The sequence below is a fragment of the Musa acuminata genome, chromosome BXJ2-4 (genome assembly GCF_036884655.1).
Source record: "Musa acuminata AAA Group cultivar baxijiao chromosome BXJ2-4, Cavendish_Baxijiao_AAA, whole genome shotgun sequence".
NCBI lineage: Eukaryota > Viridiplantae > Streptophyta > Magnoliopsida > Zingiberales > Musaceae > Musa > Musa acuminata.
In genome coordinates, this window is record NC_088341.1 from 9,034,803 (window position 1) to 9,052,085 (window position 17,283).

The 17,283-nt window shown below is 37.5% G+C and overlaps 1 protein-coding gene across 2 annotated transcripts; it reads right to left on the reverse strand.

Annotated features, from left to right (window-relative positions):
* Positions 1-263: 263 nt before the first annotated feature.
* On the reverse strand, positions 264-16,719 carry LOC135609895 (pumilio homolog 1-like). Of its 2 annotated transcripts, XM_065103680.1 has the most exons (12): positions 16,534-16,674; positions 15,749-16,430; positions 14,736-14,807; positions 12,068-12,905; positions 11,265-11,829; positions 10,468-10,609; positions 10,280-10,387; positions 5,644-5,856; positions 5,409-5,519; positions 3,606-3,800; positions 739-913; positions 451-656 (listed from the first exon to the last, which is right to left on the reverse strand). In XM_065103680.1, exons 2-12 carry the CDS (start codon positions 16,400-16,402, stop codon positions 622-624), a joined length of 3,108 nt encoding a protein of 1,035 aa, XP_064959752.1. In that variant the 5' UTR covers positions 16,403-16,430; positions 16,534-16,674; the 3' UTR covers positions 451-621. The 2 variants fall into 2 exon arrangements, with proteins under 2 accessions (XP_064959753.1, XP_064959752.1); XM_065103681.1 differs by lacking the exon at positions 14,736-14,807 and having other exon boundaries at positions 264-656; positions 16,534-16,719.
* Positions 16,720-17,283: the final 564 nt, after the last annotated feature.

A 17,283-nucleotide genomic window follows, 5' to 3' on the forward strand; every position in this document is an offset into this window, starting at 1 on the left:
AAGCTTGAATAATTAATTAAAGAGGAAAATATTGGAACCAAGTCATGGGAATTGAGAGATTTCAGGAAAAAGAACATAGAACTATGAAAGAAACAGTACTCAAATGTATATATATACACATTTGTATTTCATTCTTGATATAAGAAGTAGCTTCAGCCAGAAGAACAATGTCTTTTGTTAGGAGCATCTAAGGACATGGCATGCACAAGTATCATCTTATCTGGTGAAAGGAAAAGAAGCTTTTAAGAGATGAAGGCACCATCTTAGCAGCAGAAGAGCATCCTGCACTCCTCTAATAAGAACCATTACTATGTCAACTTTACAGTTCTAGAAATGTTACACATTTCAAAGGCCAAACATTCTACATTTGGCTCCACCTGCTACCCTACACATCATTTCTGATTATGACATTGCTGTTGCTTTATCTATTACTCAGAATACAGGTGCAAATATACATGAGATCCAGGGAAAACTCTTATTTGAACATGCCTATCTTTTATTTACATTAAGGCAGGTCCGGCTTAAACTCGCCATTTATGCTGAAAAGAAAGACAAGTAGATGGTTACACTCGCCTCGTTATCTGTACAAGGACGCCATCGATCGAGTCAGACTGCAGCTTCTCAAGATGAATACGATGACTGCCCAATGCGCCTTTCTGCAAGACAGAGGAGACATGATTTAGCGCAAAGTTTGACAGCATTTTGTAGAGGATCACCGCCGAGTCAGAGCAGATTTACCTCCTGCAGCAACAAGCTTCTCGACACGGGCAACTATATGTTTTCCATATGTGTACCTCTTCAGTGCATTCAAGTGAACCTTGATGCGTGAAAGAATTAGTTCACGGTTTCGATCATCACATGTCTCAAGGACCTTTTGTACAACATAGTTAGCAAATTGGTCTTTCATCATTGCCTGTGAACCAAATTCAAAAATAAAAATATAACAGAAAAGGTGATTAATCACCATAGAAAACACCACTATGAACCAGCATGAATGAGCTAAAATAATTTAATGCTTATAATCCATTGTCCATACTGCACATTCATAATGAAAGGTTATTGTTAGTAGCCCACAACAATTATGCTGCCCAAGACCAAGCCAAAGCCATCAAGGGAAGATGGAGCTATTTACTACCATCATCAAACATGCTTTATGTGTTACAAAAACACAAGACAGGGACATATTTAGATAATAGCTATGTGGATAAGGATTTCTACTATTTCTATAACAAAAAAAGGAGAATTTAGAGCTCCAAGTGATACTGAAATGTATCGATAATTTGAGTTATACCAAGAAGTTGACCTACGCTGCACACAGCAGCCACCCTCGAAATGCAAGAAATTTGTTCAGATTTTACTAGTTGCTGGGTCGTAGAAGGTTGTGAATCAGTAATGTAAGCAGACCACAATGCAGAATGCAAGTTGGAACTGGAGTTGGTTAGGCAAATTGATGGTTGCATGTCTAAAAGGACACAACAAACAGGACCAACATCGGGTTCAATACAAGCAGGAAGCTACAGAGCGTAAAGGTCTTGCTTCTATACAGTCAAAAAAACCTACTATATCTACTTGGTCCGACAAAAAAAAAATCTACACTTTTGATGAAGATACGACAAAAAAAATCCAGTGAATGTCATAGAGGTAGCAAAGTCCAAAAAATATAAACAAAAGCAAGGATCAAATGAATGGATAATTCCGTTGCAAGGGAAAATAATCATGGTGCAACTCACAAAACCAATCATAAATTTGATGCATTAACAATTTCAGACACAGGGAAGCTTGGCTATCAACAAAACCTTCCAATAAAATCCCTTAAGGGCATTAGAGGCTACTTCAATTTCTTATTGTAATGCTTTATTTGCAAATTTCATCTTTACACCCTTGGTATTGGCTCAAGTGGAGGTTTGTCCTATTCAAATGCCATCAAATGATATATCTCTGCTTTTCAAGTAGCAAACAAGAGGAACTATTAAAAATCGGTTCAGTTAGTACGACTTCCATATAAAGTAGAGAACAAACAGCTCAATTGGATAGTACAGGGTCCCCCATGCATGTTACTGTTCAATGTGAAAGTCTAGGAACAGGATCAACCAATGAATAAGTTATTCAGTCTTTAGGCATAGCAAATCACCAGAACTTACAACAGTTATGCATGGGTCCTTGATTTGGTTAGGGACCAAGTATTTTTAGGAAAACACCAGAACTGTCTTACACAATGACTGAGACTTTGTTACATAAATGTCCATACCATCCTCAGGTCACAAACACTGTGTTTTTACCAGAACCAGACTTGTAACAAGAGAACCAACCAAAATACTTTCATTTTAATTTTTTACAAATATTTAAATTTTCTCAGGCAATTTGTCAAGTGGATCTGAGAAGCCACCACCTAAATACCTGTAGATGACATTCCCAATCACCACTAACTGGGGGAGGCCTCAAACTATGAATGGAAGTTCCATTTTCAGAGTAACCTGTAATCCATCAAACTTCCTGCCAATCTGTCAACCCTGTACATAGATCTAGCAGTGTAAAACCTACTTACCGATTGCCAATCAACATACCAATATCTTAACAAAGACCTGCCTGAAAGTGGTCAGCAGCAGAAACATCTCAATTTTAAAAATCTTTTCTTTGTATTCTTTAATGCTTTCTCACTTCTTTGTGATCCTTTCTATTCCCCCCAGTTTCTTATATCCTTTCTTTTTCTTCCTTCTTTTTGGACCATTACACAAGACCAGGTATCTTATGCAGAATGGAAGATTTTTAAGTATTGATTTTATGTTGGCTGATACATAGCAAACCATTCAGCTGGCAAGACGTGACACTAGCAGGTCTCCTTCACAGAAGAACCAGTCTGTCTAACAGAAATGGACAGCCACTTTGACAGCCCAAAACATTTTAAATTCCTTCAACCAGGGAAACATTTAAAGACCCCCTTGACTTCCACAAGCTTGTGAATCTCGCTATTCTGCCTCACCTTGCCACCACCTTGCATCATTGCCCATAGAGATTAAATTGCTTCACTTCACCATTGCCTCACCTCCAAGTCCTCGTTTAGTCTCAAGCCTCTTGAGAGAAGGCTCCATGCCACAGCTTGTGACATTCCTCGAGCCCTCATATCTTGTGAAGTCGCTCATCGCTGCCCATCGACCGCCGCCTAGTATGCTTCCACCTCCTCTTCTCCTCTTCCTCTTCTGCCTCCTCCCTCCTCTTTCTCCACCACCATATCCTTTTCTTCCTTTCTCTTCCTCCTTCCTCTTCCTCTTGCTTCCTCTTCTTCATCCATCGCCTCCTCTTCTTCCTTCCTCCTTCCTCCTTCCTCCTTCCTCCCTCTTCATCCATCACCTCCTCTTCTTCCTAGAACCGGTTTGATCAGGGACACAAAACAACAATCCTTGGCCACCACAACTACCATCCTCCTCCAAAGTATCCACTATCCACTAAAATAGAATCATTGAATTTTTTCCACTATAGTGTTGTCATATGGTTCCATCAATTCATATAAGAAAATAAACCAACTAATAATTCTAAAACCTAAAAGACACCACCTTGATTCATTAGATCTTGTGAATCAAATAATTAAGAAGTGTGTATAAATATACCTGTAAGGGTTCATTTTCATCAGTTGAACCAAGCATTTCATTTATTAAAAGTTGACGCTCTTCAGCGGTCCCATAGGTCAAGCATTTCTCAACAACATTTGAAGCATATTTTTGTTGGCTCATCTTTACTATCTGTCCAGTGAGCTGACATATAATATCAGAACGTTCTTCTTGTTTACCATGCTGCAAAACATGCTAATAAAAACAAGCAGGGAAACCAAGTTAGTTCACAATGAATTATATAAATCTTAATAAAGAATAGAATATGGACAATAAGCATAATAAAGAACCATTGATAGTACCTTAAAGAGAGGTAAAAAATAACAAGCATAACATGAAATAGACAGAATAGCAAAATTATGGGAAGTTTATGCAATTAGTTGATTGTTGCACGAGTGATAGGTCTCAAGTTCAAGGTCCACATATGAGCATCATGTATATCATTTAATGTAATATTTCTTTTAAAAAATAGCAACGACATCATAACAAATCAATACAAGTATCAGAGACTAATACAACTATTTGAAGCATATGTAATGACAACAAAAACAAGATATAAAGGTCATCTTGTTTCTATTATTTATTCCTTCCAAGTTTTTTCACCTTTAGCTCCTTGTCAAATCAACAAGTACAAGTTGTTTAAAGAAGCAAAATATAAGTCTTGTTAATCTAGAATACGCATGACAAAACAAAGCAGTGGAAGTAAAAGCATTATGTGACTCTTTGGAAGAAACAGTGTAAATTTGATAACCAGCCAATCGATCACTTTGCAAGGCATAGTATGATATTCTAAAACATATCATTGATCTTTTGGATCTCCATATCCAAATCGTAACAATTCATACAGCAAGGACCTACAGTGTCCCTGTGGCAATTCAATCAAATTAAAATCCATGAAATCGAGACAGGTTTAAGATGGTGGGGCCTAAACATCACACTAAGGTTCTTTTGCAATCTAAGTGACCAAGATTCAAATAACCAAACAAACTCTTTCCATGTTGGCAGTCCTTCACACCTGATGTTGGCAGGAGACTTGTGCAGTGGGCCACCCATAATACTTTAGTCAAAACATTCTTAATTTCAATAAATTACATGGCTTCTTAACCTATCAAAAATAAAGTCTCTAGTATGTTCCATTTGCAAGAAAAATATCTGGTATCAAGCATCAAAACAAGATCCAAATGATATTTTCCTAATGAAAGTAAGCAGCCCTTTATATAAAATCTTTCTCATCACACCTCTTTTTCATCATATCTAACGTATTTCATCTTTTACAAATCAAGGTTTAGAAAGTAACAGTAGGCTATCCTCTTGTTTGGGAAAAAACAAATCTGCTAACTTTTCCAAGATGGAAGTATCAAACATCCTGTAAGGGGCGATAGTGATTGGACTAACAGAATCTAGTTCCTTTAACTTAAAGTTACGTCTCAAGTGTGGATTGTGAATATAAAGTTATGATATGGTGCTTTTAATGTTATCAGAACAACACTATGCCTCCCCACTTAAATGTGCTATTTCAATACAAAACACAATGTTTCAAGGGCAATTTTAAAAACTACCATCTTGGCTCTATCAACAAATATCTCAGGATCAAATTTAAATTATCAATTTTTTATCTAAAAAAAACCATATCTTGAAGCAAAAAAGCATTATTTTGAAATAACAAAAAACTTCTTATTACAACCTTACTGCAACTCATGAATTTAAACAGAGTGGTAAACACAAAAACCACATTCCACCACAGGAACATAATGCACATAAAGAATAGGTAAACCAATTAAGTTAACCGATAAAATAACCTACTTGAATAACATAATTCCCATATTGATCTTGTGCCAAAGTACAAACAGATTGCCTGATTTCATCCATCATAATGCTCTGAGTTTTTGGATCATCACAATGCTCCAGCACTCTCTGCCATATAAAAGATGTAATATACCAGCGATAGAACAAGAGAAACATATTCGAGCAAAAGACCAGACAGTATCACTTGTGTAATCGGTCTTATATGCAATAAAAAAAATGGATTTTGTACTACCTGTATAACTCGACAACCATATGGGTGGGTGGACAGTGCCACGACATGCCCATAGAATGATTCAATTATGAATTTAATTTTTTCCTGTGGGACACATTCAATACATTTCTGGATTACATGGTTGCCGTTCTGATCCCGAACACATTTCATTATTTGTCCATCAAGCTCCAACACCATCTCAGTTTGCTCATTTACATCAACCACTTCTAATGCCTGCCAAAAGAACATGAGCCAAACTTTCTGAGAACAACATCAAATGCATGAGAAGCCTTATAGCATGTCCAGGGAGAAATCATATAATGAATTTATGTTGCACTATATGATGTGAGTAAGCAAATTTTGAATACAAAATCAGGCATTATGATGAGAAAATCAACATGTAGATAGCAAACTACCAACACTAACATTATATTAGATGTTCAATTCATCATCTTGAAATGCTTCAAAGTTCAATGAAACTTAAGCAAAGATAAAAAGCAATGTTCTTTTTTAGGACTTTTATGCAAGAACTTTCTTTTGTAATCATCTCCATGAAAAAAAACTTTATAACCTTCCAAATATGATTATTAAAAGCTAAACAATTTGCTTAGCTTGTAACATAACTATACTAGGAACTTTAGGTACCAGATAAACTCAAAATTGGACTTCAAAAACTTAAAAACAATTAACTAATGATAATTATGAAAATACATATGAATAACAACAAAATGTACATATCTAAACCCATGACACTGAGACTTCGTAAGAGATTGATTATTCATCTCCATTCCAAACTCATTAAGGAGTCTACTCAGTCCATAATATTGATACATGCAAAAGATAATAGATTTATGCATTCAACAATTAGCTAGGCTGATCAGCTCTTACCCAACCACAAAGAGATTTCTTCATGATAAAATCCCTGTTGATTATAGCCCTAATAGCATTTTAACTTTATATCACAGAAACAAAGTTTGTTACACTAGAATTACAACTACTTGAGAAACATCATACTCTCCTGCATTCCTCTCACTAACATGCCACTTAAAACAATGAGCAGCACTGATTTTTTTTTTTTAACTTAGCACTTTGTCTCACAATTACAAGATCTGTTGCAGAGGTTTAAATTTCTTGCTCATAGTCATGTTAGGCATCAAATCAATAATAATTCTTAATGTGCTAGTTGGGACACTACAGATTTTTGTTGTTGTTGAATAATTTATAATGTGCCTCAAATTTTATTATTAGTCTCTTGTTCCATTAGTCTAAGATTACAGATATTGCAATTCAGTAAGTCTTGATATTCACAAATTTTATGATAGTTGGAACTCCTATAATTCAAATTGTCTACAACTATTGGCCATTAGAACTTAAATTGTTTAAGAGTTTTCTATTTTAATAAATAGCAACATTAGCCCCTAATTTCAGCTCAGAGTGACAATGAAAATCTTCAATTTTTTTCGTGTTCATATTCGTCCTCAACTTTGCAAAGTGCACTGTTTGTCCCTTGCACGTTAAAGGCTGCCTAGTTGGTAAAACAAACCATCTGCAAGCATTAAAAGTTTAAAACTACTATTTAGTTGCCTGTTGACATGACCATATTTGCCACATCAATTACCATCCCCAAATTAGGGCTTTGAATGGGTATGGAAGAAGAAGTATAAGAGAGAGAGGAACAACAAAGGCAAGGAAAAGACGAAAAAGAGGAGAAGAGAAGAAAAAGACTGGAAGGATAAGAAGGAAGAGCAAGAAGTGCAGGCGAAGGAGGTGAGGATGATGGTGGAGGGAGAGGCAAGCAAGGTAGAGGGGTAAAAGATGGTGCACAAAGAGACGAAAGAGGTGGTAAAGGTGGAGGTAGAGAAGGTTAGGAGGAGGTGGAGGAGGGGGTGGAAGCAAAGAGAGCAAGAAGAGATGAGTCTTCTCTTAGGGACTGATGTATAAGAGAGAAGTATAAGAGAGAGAGGAACAACAAAGGCAAGGAAAAGACGAAAAAGAGGAGAAGAGAAGAAAAAGACTGGAAGGATAAGAAGGAAGAGCAAGAAGTGCAGGCGAAGGAGGTGAGGATGATGGTGGAGGGAGAGGCAAGCAAGGTAGAGGGGTAAAAGATGGTGCACAAAGAGACGAAAGAGGTGGTAAAGGTGGAGGTAGAGAAGGTTAGGAGGAGGTGGAGGAGGGGGTGGAAGCAAAGAGAGCAAGAAGAGATGAGTCTTCTCTTAGGGACTGATGCCATAAAAATGGACACATCAACAGAAAACCAAATAAAATAACTTCTATTGATTGCAGATGGTGGTTTGTGGCAATCCAGCGGCCTTGGTGGACCTAAGGAAAATGGTGTCTTATCATTCTAAGATTGAGGGACCAATATGAGGAGAAACAAATTAAATACTTGAAGTGCCACCTCGAGCATAGTTTATGGACATTGCTGCAACTAACCCTCATCTTTTCATTGTCTTAAATGTGAGCCTGATAAACAAAATCTCAGAAGTTACAAATTACATTACATTAGCCAATTAATTTGGCAATCCAAATTTATACCAGCAAGGTTCGCTGTACCACAGGCAATACATACCGGTCCGTAGGGCACCAGTACATAGACTACCTTGTATAAGGTGGTAGATGTAACATGACCCCGTATCAAGCGATACGGGGTCTGTACTGGTCGGAATGATCGAAATCCAACCATTATCGACCTATACTGGTCAGTAACAATCAGATTTCAACCGATACTGATCAAGGGCCGAGATTGCCCTGTTTTAAACGGTCAATTTGATCGTTTGAACCAAAGGGAAGGATTTTTAAACCCTTCCTCCCCCCTCTTTCAACCCAATTCACTCCCTTAAACTCTCTCACTCACATTTTCACTCTCTTAAACTCAACAAAGTTGTGATTTGTGAATTGGATTTGAGAGACTAATTTTGGAAGGATTAACACTTAGGTTAGAGGAAAATAACTCTAATAAAGAGGTATGCATTCTCTTTTTAAATTTTTATTGATATACAATATCTAGTGGTTGTGAAAGTAATTGGTCAACGTTCACATTGATTCACATGAAGGTCCACAACAAATTATCATATAAACTATTGGATAAACTAGTATATATCTACTACAACATGCGGCTAAAGTTATGATGTGCCAAGTTAAACAAGGAGCCAAAGGAACCAGAGATTAATCCCATCGACCTCTAACACTGCAATGAAGATTCACAATCGATGTTAGAGTGGGTCGAAGCAACAGAGAACAAAGAGGATCCTCTACTTGATGAGTTTAGAGATCCTCCACGTCCTTCACATTTTATCATCGAGACAATAGAAGAAGAAGAAGCACATCCCCAGCAGGAGGAAAATCCCCCTCGATCAGAATATGACGGAAGGAGCCAAACAATATCGAGTCAGACTACTCGAGGACCTAAAGATCTCTAATCATCATAGTCGTCCGCCCAGCATGCAAAGGCAAAGGGGAAGATAGTAGAATCAGTTGTACCTTTGGAAAAAATCAAGTCGAACGACAAGCCACCTCAATCACATTCAGTAACCCACTCGATTTGGAGACATGGCAACAACGTGGACAATAGTGTCTCGATTGTTGACAGCAGCGACGTCAGAAGTCACTAGTCTCATCTACACAGTTTGAGGGTGGTGTATTGACCAAGGAGCAGTATTTTACGTATGCCACCCAGGATTCAGATCATGGAATTCAACAAGGTACAGATACTACACGACATAGATACAAAGCGAAGCTATCGTATTATGGAGAATCTTACGACCAACAATACGATGATAGTTGGTCATTCTTCTCTGAGCAACAATACGGTGATCGATCTTATGATACGTAGTAACAAATCAGTGGCGAAAGTAAAAGTTCTGACATTCTCCATGCTCCGCATCAATACATGTCACAATCGTATTTGCCTCAAGAGCTACCTCAAACACGTGTAGTTCACAGCAATCAAACTATTATCATCACCACATTGATGCACCAATGTCATACGGTGTATCAGCATATTATGTCGTGAGATCAATTTCAAGATTAGGTCCAACAAACATATCATATTGATATATAGATACATAGGATCAAGGACCTTGATCCACCGCCCATGGAGTCCTATCGTTCTTTTTGGTGATAGAACAAAGTGTACATCGATTGATTGCTTAATTCACTTGAATCTTAAAGATTAAGTTGTTTAAAAAATAATCTAACAATTCAAATTATTTCTTTATAGATAATTCAATATTAATGGAAGGACAATCTGAAACGTACCATAAAGCTATACCTCAACACTTGAAAACAATGTCACTATTCTTTCCTAATTTAGATTATTTTTGCTAAAATTATATAAAATTTATATTTATTTTCAACTTAAAAACTCTAATCTAACCTTTTTTCGATTTTTTTGGAGCTATTGTTAGCAATTTTTCTGTGTCGTCGATACATGCCGCTATACCGACACACAATATGTCAGTACAGATTCATACGTATCATACCAACAATCGACCAATACAGCAATACAAACCGATAAGGCGAAGTCTGTATCTTAGTACTATCATCAGATCCAAATTATCTAAAGTAAGAAAGATTAATATGCAAAACACAAAAAATAAACAAAAACCAAATGTAAATATCCCTTGAATGAAAGGTAAGAGATTACTCATATTCAGACCTTCTGGATTACTCTACAACCATACATTTGAAGACTGAGAGGCAAAACATGGCCCTTAAGTTGGCTTGCAAGTTGCGTTCTCTGAATTTCTGTACCATGCTCGAAGAACTGCAATTAAAGTGATGATAAACATTAAAATATTTCATGAATAGAATTCAAGGGTTGATTTGTTAGCATAGAGTTCATACTTTCTGGATGACATAATTCCCAAAAACATCAGTCATCAAAGAATGAGCTTTCGGAAGTATCTCAGGAAAGATCTTATTTTTCTCTTCAACTGAAGCAGTCTCGAGTTTTTGTTGTATAAAACGACTTCCGAATTGGTCCGCACTGGAAAAGGAAATGAGAACATCATTCAGTCTTAAGTTATCTATAAATAAAATCATAATGTAAAAGATTGATCAATCCAAACTGATACAACAAATCAGTTCTTTGGTCGGCCACAGATTGCCTCAAAAAATTGGCATGCATGATTTTGCAAAATATAGTACATGATATCATGCATAATCTACGTATCACATAATAGCATGCATATTATAACATAAAACAAACAGGAAGCAACAAACATGAGATTTGCTGCTATATAACTAACAAATGATGTAATGGACAGATACATGATAGATAGAATGAATTATGGTACATATAAAACCATGAAATTGTGGCATAAAATACAATCAGAAACAAGCACATAGATAAATTTGAAATTTTATGTAGTAATCCCATTATCAAGTTTCAAACAATTATAAACATATAAATTATTAGCATCAAACTTGGAATTTTCAACAAAATGATACACAATAATTTAAATTTCTGAGGTAAATAGTGATAAACTTTGCAGCCACCAATCCTCCAATCTGTAATGTCCAATCTGACCAATACAATCAGATGCAATTTTTGTTAAATTATCCCATATCCGATCCTGAGTTCTAAAACCTTGCATAAAATCTGAAAGACATGAATCTGTAAGGAATCAACAAAAGGCTACCTGAATTCAACAACATGCCCTACAATATCTGAGAGCTCGAAGGATCGTGTTTTGTTGTTCTTAAATTCTTCCAATAAAGATGACATGTAACCTTCTTTCATGGTACCATTTTCTGTGATCCATGATCCAATGGACCCTCCAGGTGCACTTCTCATACTGGAAGGGATGCGAGACAGCCGCTCATTAAGCCTTACAGGACTTCCAGAACCCAAATTAGGAGAGTGAATGGTAGTAGATGATGGACTTCCTGGATATGGCATACCAATACCAAAAGCATGACTGCTGCTGAAGCCATGATTTAAACCACCAGATTTGCTCAGAAGAGGCATGCTATATTGTAATTTTTGTTGCGCAAGCAAGGCTCCAAGATATGCAGTTTGATACTCGGGCAAATTCATCTGTGAGGAACCAAGATAATTCATTCCTGAATAGTGATCCAAGTTCCCAGGACCACGTACTAACGAATCAGAAGTACTCCTTAAATACTGGGCATACAAGGAGTCCATAATTGGACCCTGGAAACCAGAGCCCACCTGGTTCCCACTTGTGTTCAGATATTGTCCTTCTGCACCAACCATCAATATTCCCAATTGAGTTGGACATAAAAAAATATGCTGTACATGATATATTGATATGTAAACATGTAGACAAGACACATCCAAGTGTAAATTATATACTTAAAAAAAATAGCTATGGCCAAATATGTGAAGAAATTCATGAATGCAAATGCACAATATATTAGTATGTAAATATATAGCAGTAGAAAAAGAAGAAAGAAAATGAAGAAAAGAAAGGATGATTACCTTCATCTAACCTATTGTTTACCATTGTTTGTAGTCCATGACCACCAGTATAAGATTTTGAATTTGAGCCACTGAAGTCAATGTTCGGCACATCAGCATTTGGATATAAACTTTTAGAAATTGTTGTACCCACAGAAGGTACTTTCTTGTAAACATTAGTATAGGAGGGTTGCTTCGGCAAGTTCATTTGCCCATCAGAAGTTAATTCAGATAAGCCCATCTCTGTTAAACTACCGGTTCTTTTAGATGGATCACTGTACCCAACAACATTAGTGGAATTTTTTAACAACGGTGACATGGGCTTATCGATGACCTTTTGCTGCAGATATTGTCGGTTATCACCATCATAAAGCAATTCGGTTTGATTACGAAATTGCTCATCAAGCTGAGCTGGTACGTGGCACTCTCCATCTAATGATATTTTTCCAGATAAGTTAAAGTCGGATAAAGCAGACACAAGATCACCATAGTCAGCCATATGAGAGGAAACACCACCTAAGCCATTTGATCTATCACTATCACTATTTCTCACTCCCACAGGTGGAAGGCAGGGGCTTGGAGATCTCCGAATTAATTGAGGATCAGGGGTTGTACTTCTAGAAAGGGAGGAAGCCAATGCAGATGCAAAGGAATGAGAAATTGAGGCCCCAAGGCTCTGAACCCTAGTAAGACTGGAGGAAGTTGTTCCAGATTGAATGCCACCTAAACCTTCTGAACCACTCTGAAGCTGCATCAGCGGTGAATCTGAAGCTCTTATCGGATCAACATTATCATATGTATTACGGCTAACTGGACGAGAAATATGCCCAATGGCAGAAGACGGGCGGCTGAATTCCTCCTGCAAATTAAATTTGGTCTAGATGAGCCCAAGACATGAATATATTATCAAGCAGAATACTAACATCAGATAACTAAAAAGGATATAAGCAGAGAACTTCAAGGAAAGATAGAAAACCAAATCACAAGAAGCAATTACACAGACCTTGTAGAATTAATGAGTCTAAATCATCATGAGAGCCCATATGCTTTCAATTCAAACATTCAAGTGAGACAAACAAAATCATTTATTACATGCATAAATTCAGGATGTGACGAACAAGGTTATTGCTTTTCCTAAGAGCTCTTGTGCTCAGATTAAAATCATGGACAGGAAGGTAGCTTATAGATACTCAAGAGTTCCTGGAAAATTTGATTAGAATATCCAATAATATAACTTCTACTGAAGAAATCTGCATGCCCATCCATGACAGGAAAAAACTTCTATTGTTCTATTCTCAAACTTATAGGTGACACCATATAGAAACCACGACGAAGGATAATCTTTGCTGGAACAGTTATAATTTGCAAATAAGTTGCAAGCCTAATTATCACAAATTGAATGTAAAAAAGATTAGTTTCCTGGTTTAGAAAACACATTAGTTTAATAGAACTGTGCAACAGAAAAGGATAAAGGAACATAAAAAAGTTACATCTACAGATTGTATATTTGGCTCAGCTTATGAAAGGGATTATTGCAGCTTTTAAAGTAAACTATGCCACTTTTGCAAAATTTATGTTTTTTGGTAACACATTTTTAAAAGGGGCTTCCCGTGGAAGCAAAAATTTTAGATGTATCTTATTGGAAAATTTATGTTGAAATGTAACACAATTTTGAAGTGACTTCCATCACCACCACCAACACAAGCTGTCATAACAACAACTGTCACTATCTTGTTGCCACCATCACCACCACTCCCGTCACAACCATCAGCCAATAATGCCACCACCATTACTGCTATAGTCACCACCAAGGTAATCACTGCCACCACAATAGCATCCTTTCTCAAGCAAAGCAACTTTTAGTCTAGCTAGCTGTTAATGTGTTTGAATCAAAAAATGCAATAGTGTAACAGAGACATGACAATATACTTCCTTGTGTTCATGATCACAAAGGAAGTCCACGTGCTCCGAAAGGAATATCCAGTTGCGTACTCCAACAGTATACTAAACTTCTAATATCATGATCAAAATTCACCAGTGAAGGAAGTGAAGGAGCAATAATACAAGATATTAAAGCAACATATAAATTTGTGAATGTTAAACAACCTTTAAGGAAAACAAGTGAAGGCTGGTTTATAATCACAAGGATCTGGGGAAAAAGCAGATAAATATAAATTTTTGCAGCTAGATAGCTGGATCTTGTCATTACACCAAACCTCCAAAGCTTGCCTAAACTGAATGTGCTAAAGCTCAAATTCCAAATATAGTATAAGGTAGAATGTAACAATAACTAGTAGAAGTAACCTTAAGTAAATATTACAACATCATCATACATTAGAGGAAGATGTTCATAGCCTTGTGGTACAAAATAATCTTGAACATGTTACAGGAAAGAAGCAAGGTTAATTATGAGTTCAAGAATAAAGCTGATGTTTGTAACAGCTAAAAAAGGAAGATGAATTTAAGTGTCTTGATAATGTAGCAAAGTATTGCAATTGAAAAGACATCACTAGCAAAAAAAGTGAACAAAGACATTTTATTGGAAACTAATCAAAATGGGGAGAAATATCTAGCCCACAAACTCCCATCTAAAGATGTATGCATGTAGTAATGTATTATGTTTTTTTTAAGTGTAGTTATGCATTCTGTTAAAAGCTACAGTCATAATCAACTGTTCCATCAACTATACATTATCATATCTATTACGGCTAACAGGATGAGAAATATGCCCAATGGCAGAAGATGGGCGCCTGAGATCCTCCTGCAAATTAAATTTGGTCTAGATGAGCCTAAGACATGAATATATTTTCAAGCAGAATACTAACATCAGATAACTAAAAAATATATAAGCAGAGAACTTCAAGGAAAGATAGAAAACCAAATCACAAGAAGCAATTAGACAGAGCTTGCAGAATTAATGACTCTAAATCATCATGAGAGCTCATATACTTTCGATTCAAACATTTAGGTGAGACAAACAAAATCATTTATCACGTGCTTAAATTCAGGATTATATATAAGATTATTCCTAAGAGCTCTTGTGCTCAGCTTAAAATCATGACCAAGAAGGTAGCTTATAGATACTCAAGAAGTTCATAGAAAGTTCAATTATAATCCCCAATAATAAAACTTCCAATGGCGGGAAAATCTGCATGCCCATCCATGACAGGAAAAACTTGTGTTGATCTATTCTCAAACTTATAGGTGACACCATATAGAAACCATGACGACGGATAATCTTTGCAGGAACAGTTACAATTTGCAAATAAGTTGTAAGCCTAATTATCACAAATTGAATGTACAAAAATTACAGGCCGCTACATTCATGAAAAATATACCACATAAAACTAATGCTTCCTAATTTATCAAACACATCAGTTTAATAGAACTGTGCAACATAAAAGGATAAAGGAACATAAAATGTTACATCAAATTTTATTCATCTAGTCAAATTATGTTTCATCAAGTCAAATTTTACTCAACTAATCATACAACATCCTACACCATTCCTCTCAGTCACAATCAGAGGGTGACTGATGAAAATCTCTTGGAGAAATAATTTTTAAACTGCTTAATATAAGAAGTTAGATAAGTTAAATGACTAGTAAATTACCATTGAAACGTAGATTTATTCCGACTGTGCTTTAAAAGGCAATTTGGTAAACTTGGAAATTCAGAAGAAAAAGGGAAAGGCTTAGCTACCTGCAGTACATCTGCAAAACTCTTTCTCCTCATGCCAAGCCCAACATCTGGCAGCCCGATGAGCCCATCGGTACTCTCAATCCATTCTCCTGACTGTTGCTGAGACAGATTCGGCGGCAGTACCCCTCTGCTGGCCTCCAGCATGTCCCGTTCGCCATCATGCATCAGGAAACCTGGTTGCAATGAGAAAAGGGAGCTGCTCTGGCCATCGCCATCCATGGATTCTTTCTTCCTCCGCCTATCACCAATCCCTCCGAATGAAGATGTCCCACCATGAAACCTCTGTTGTGCACGCCAGTCTTCCTTCGATATAGCCGGTGGAGGCATCCTCGGATTTAGATTCTCGTTTGAATAATAATACGATAAATAAGCTGGATGCGACCTCAAATCCTCTTCAGATAGCAAGCCCCTGGAATCCTGACCACCGAGGTGGCAGGCGGTCTCAGCGAAGACATCCTGCCCAAACAAGCTCCCAAAGGCATTTCTTGATCCCTCCACAGTGGGAGGCGCGCTACCACTACGGAAGCTCAGCTCATCCCGGTCGAGATCAAAGGCAGCTCTACTTTGATGTTGCTCCCGGACCAAAGCCTCGATATCCCTCTCGAAATCATCATCAAAACTCCCACCCATTGGGGTTCCAGTAGCCATCTTCATGGAGCTCTACCTCACCTTCAACAAAACCCTAATACCGCAGCCATCATCGGATCATACCGACAAGATGATTCAAACAAGAAAAAAGTTCTAGGGGAAGCCGCAAACAACAGATCGGAGGCCAAAGCTCTCACCTTTGCGACAGTTCCCTCATCCAATCCGCCAGAACGGCGCCTGGAAATCCCAGCTCCGATCGAAAGATGGATCCTTTACCAATAGGATGAGCTGGCTTCGAACCGAATTAGGACAAAAAGCTTGGCTTTATCCATTTCGGATCGCCGCGAGGAAGAGAGAGAGAGAGAGAGGATCTAGGGTTTCAAAAAAAGGAAAAACAACACGATCAGTCTTAAGATTGAGGGGGGACGCATAAAAGAGGAAAGGAGAGAGAATAACGGCTCCTTGGGAACGATCGAGATGGCGTAGCGGACGCTTCGAACCGTCGGATCGGGAATGCAGGGCTGGTGATTGGCCAGCGGCGTGTCGTTCGTGGTTTCCAGTGGCCGTCTTCCATCGCGGACACGTACCATTCGGTGATGCATCAGCCGTTCGTTTCGCGAGTCGAACGATCTATACCGTACATTTCGTGGGCTTTTTACTTGTGTCAGTTAAGCTTTGGCCCAATCGGGCCCAAAACAAAGAGCACGTCCGGGGTGGTGGGTCGGCGACAACGGTCCCCTACCCGCTGCCAACTTACAATCCTTACCTGCCTTGCTATTGGACATCGATACGGGTCCCACCAAAATTAGAAGTCTCCTATTGGAAAGGGTAACTGACAGGGTAAGTTAAAATATGAAATGAATGCATAGCATTAACTGTTCCTATATTCAAAGTAAGGTTCAAAAGATTAATCATGAATTAATTCCTCTTAAAAGTTTGTTTTTCGC

Bases quoted from the DNA above. Each gene is read 5' to 3' on its own strand.
- LOC135609895 (XM_065103680.1), bottom strand. From the start codon at position 16,402: ATGAAGATGGCTACTGGAACCCCAATGGGTGGGAGTTTTGATGATGAT. The intron at 14,808-15,748 runs GTAGCTAAGCCT...TTTAATTTGCAG, and splicing joins GTTTTGCAGATGTACTGCAG to GAGGATCTCAGGCGCCCATC. The intron at 11,830-12,067 runs GTAATCATCCTT...TGGTTGGTGCAG, and splicing joins AAACAATAGGTTAGATGAAG to AAGGACAATATCTGAACACA.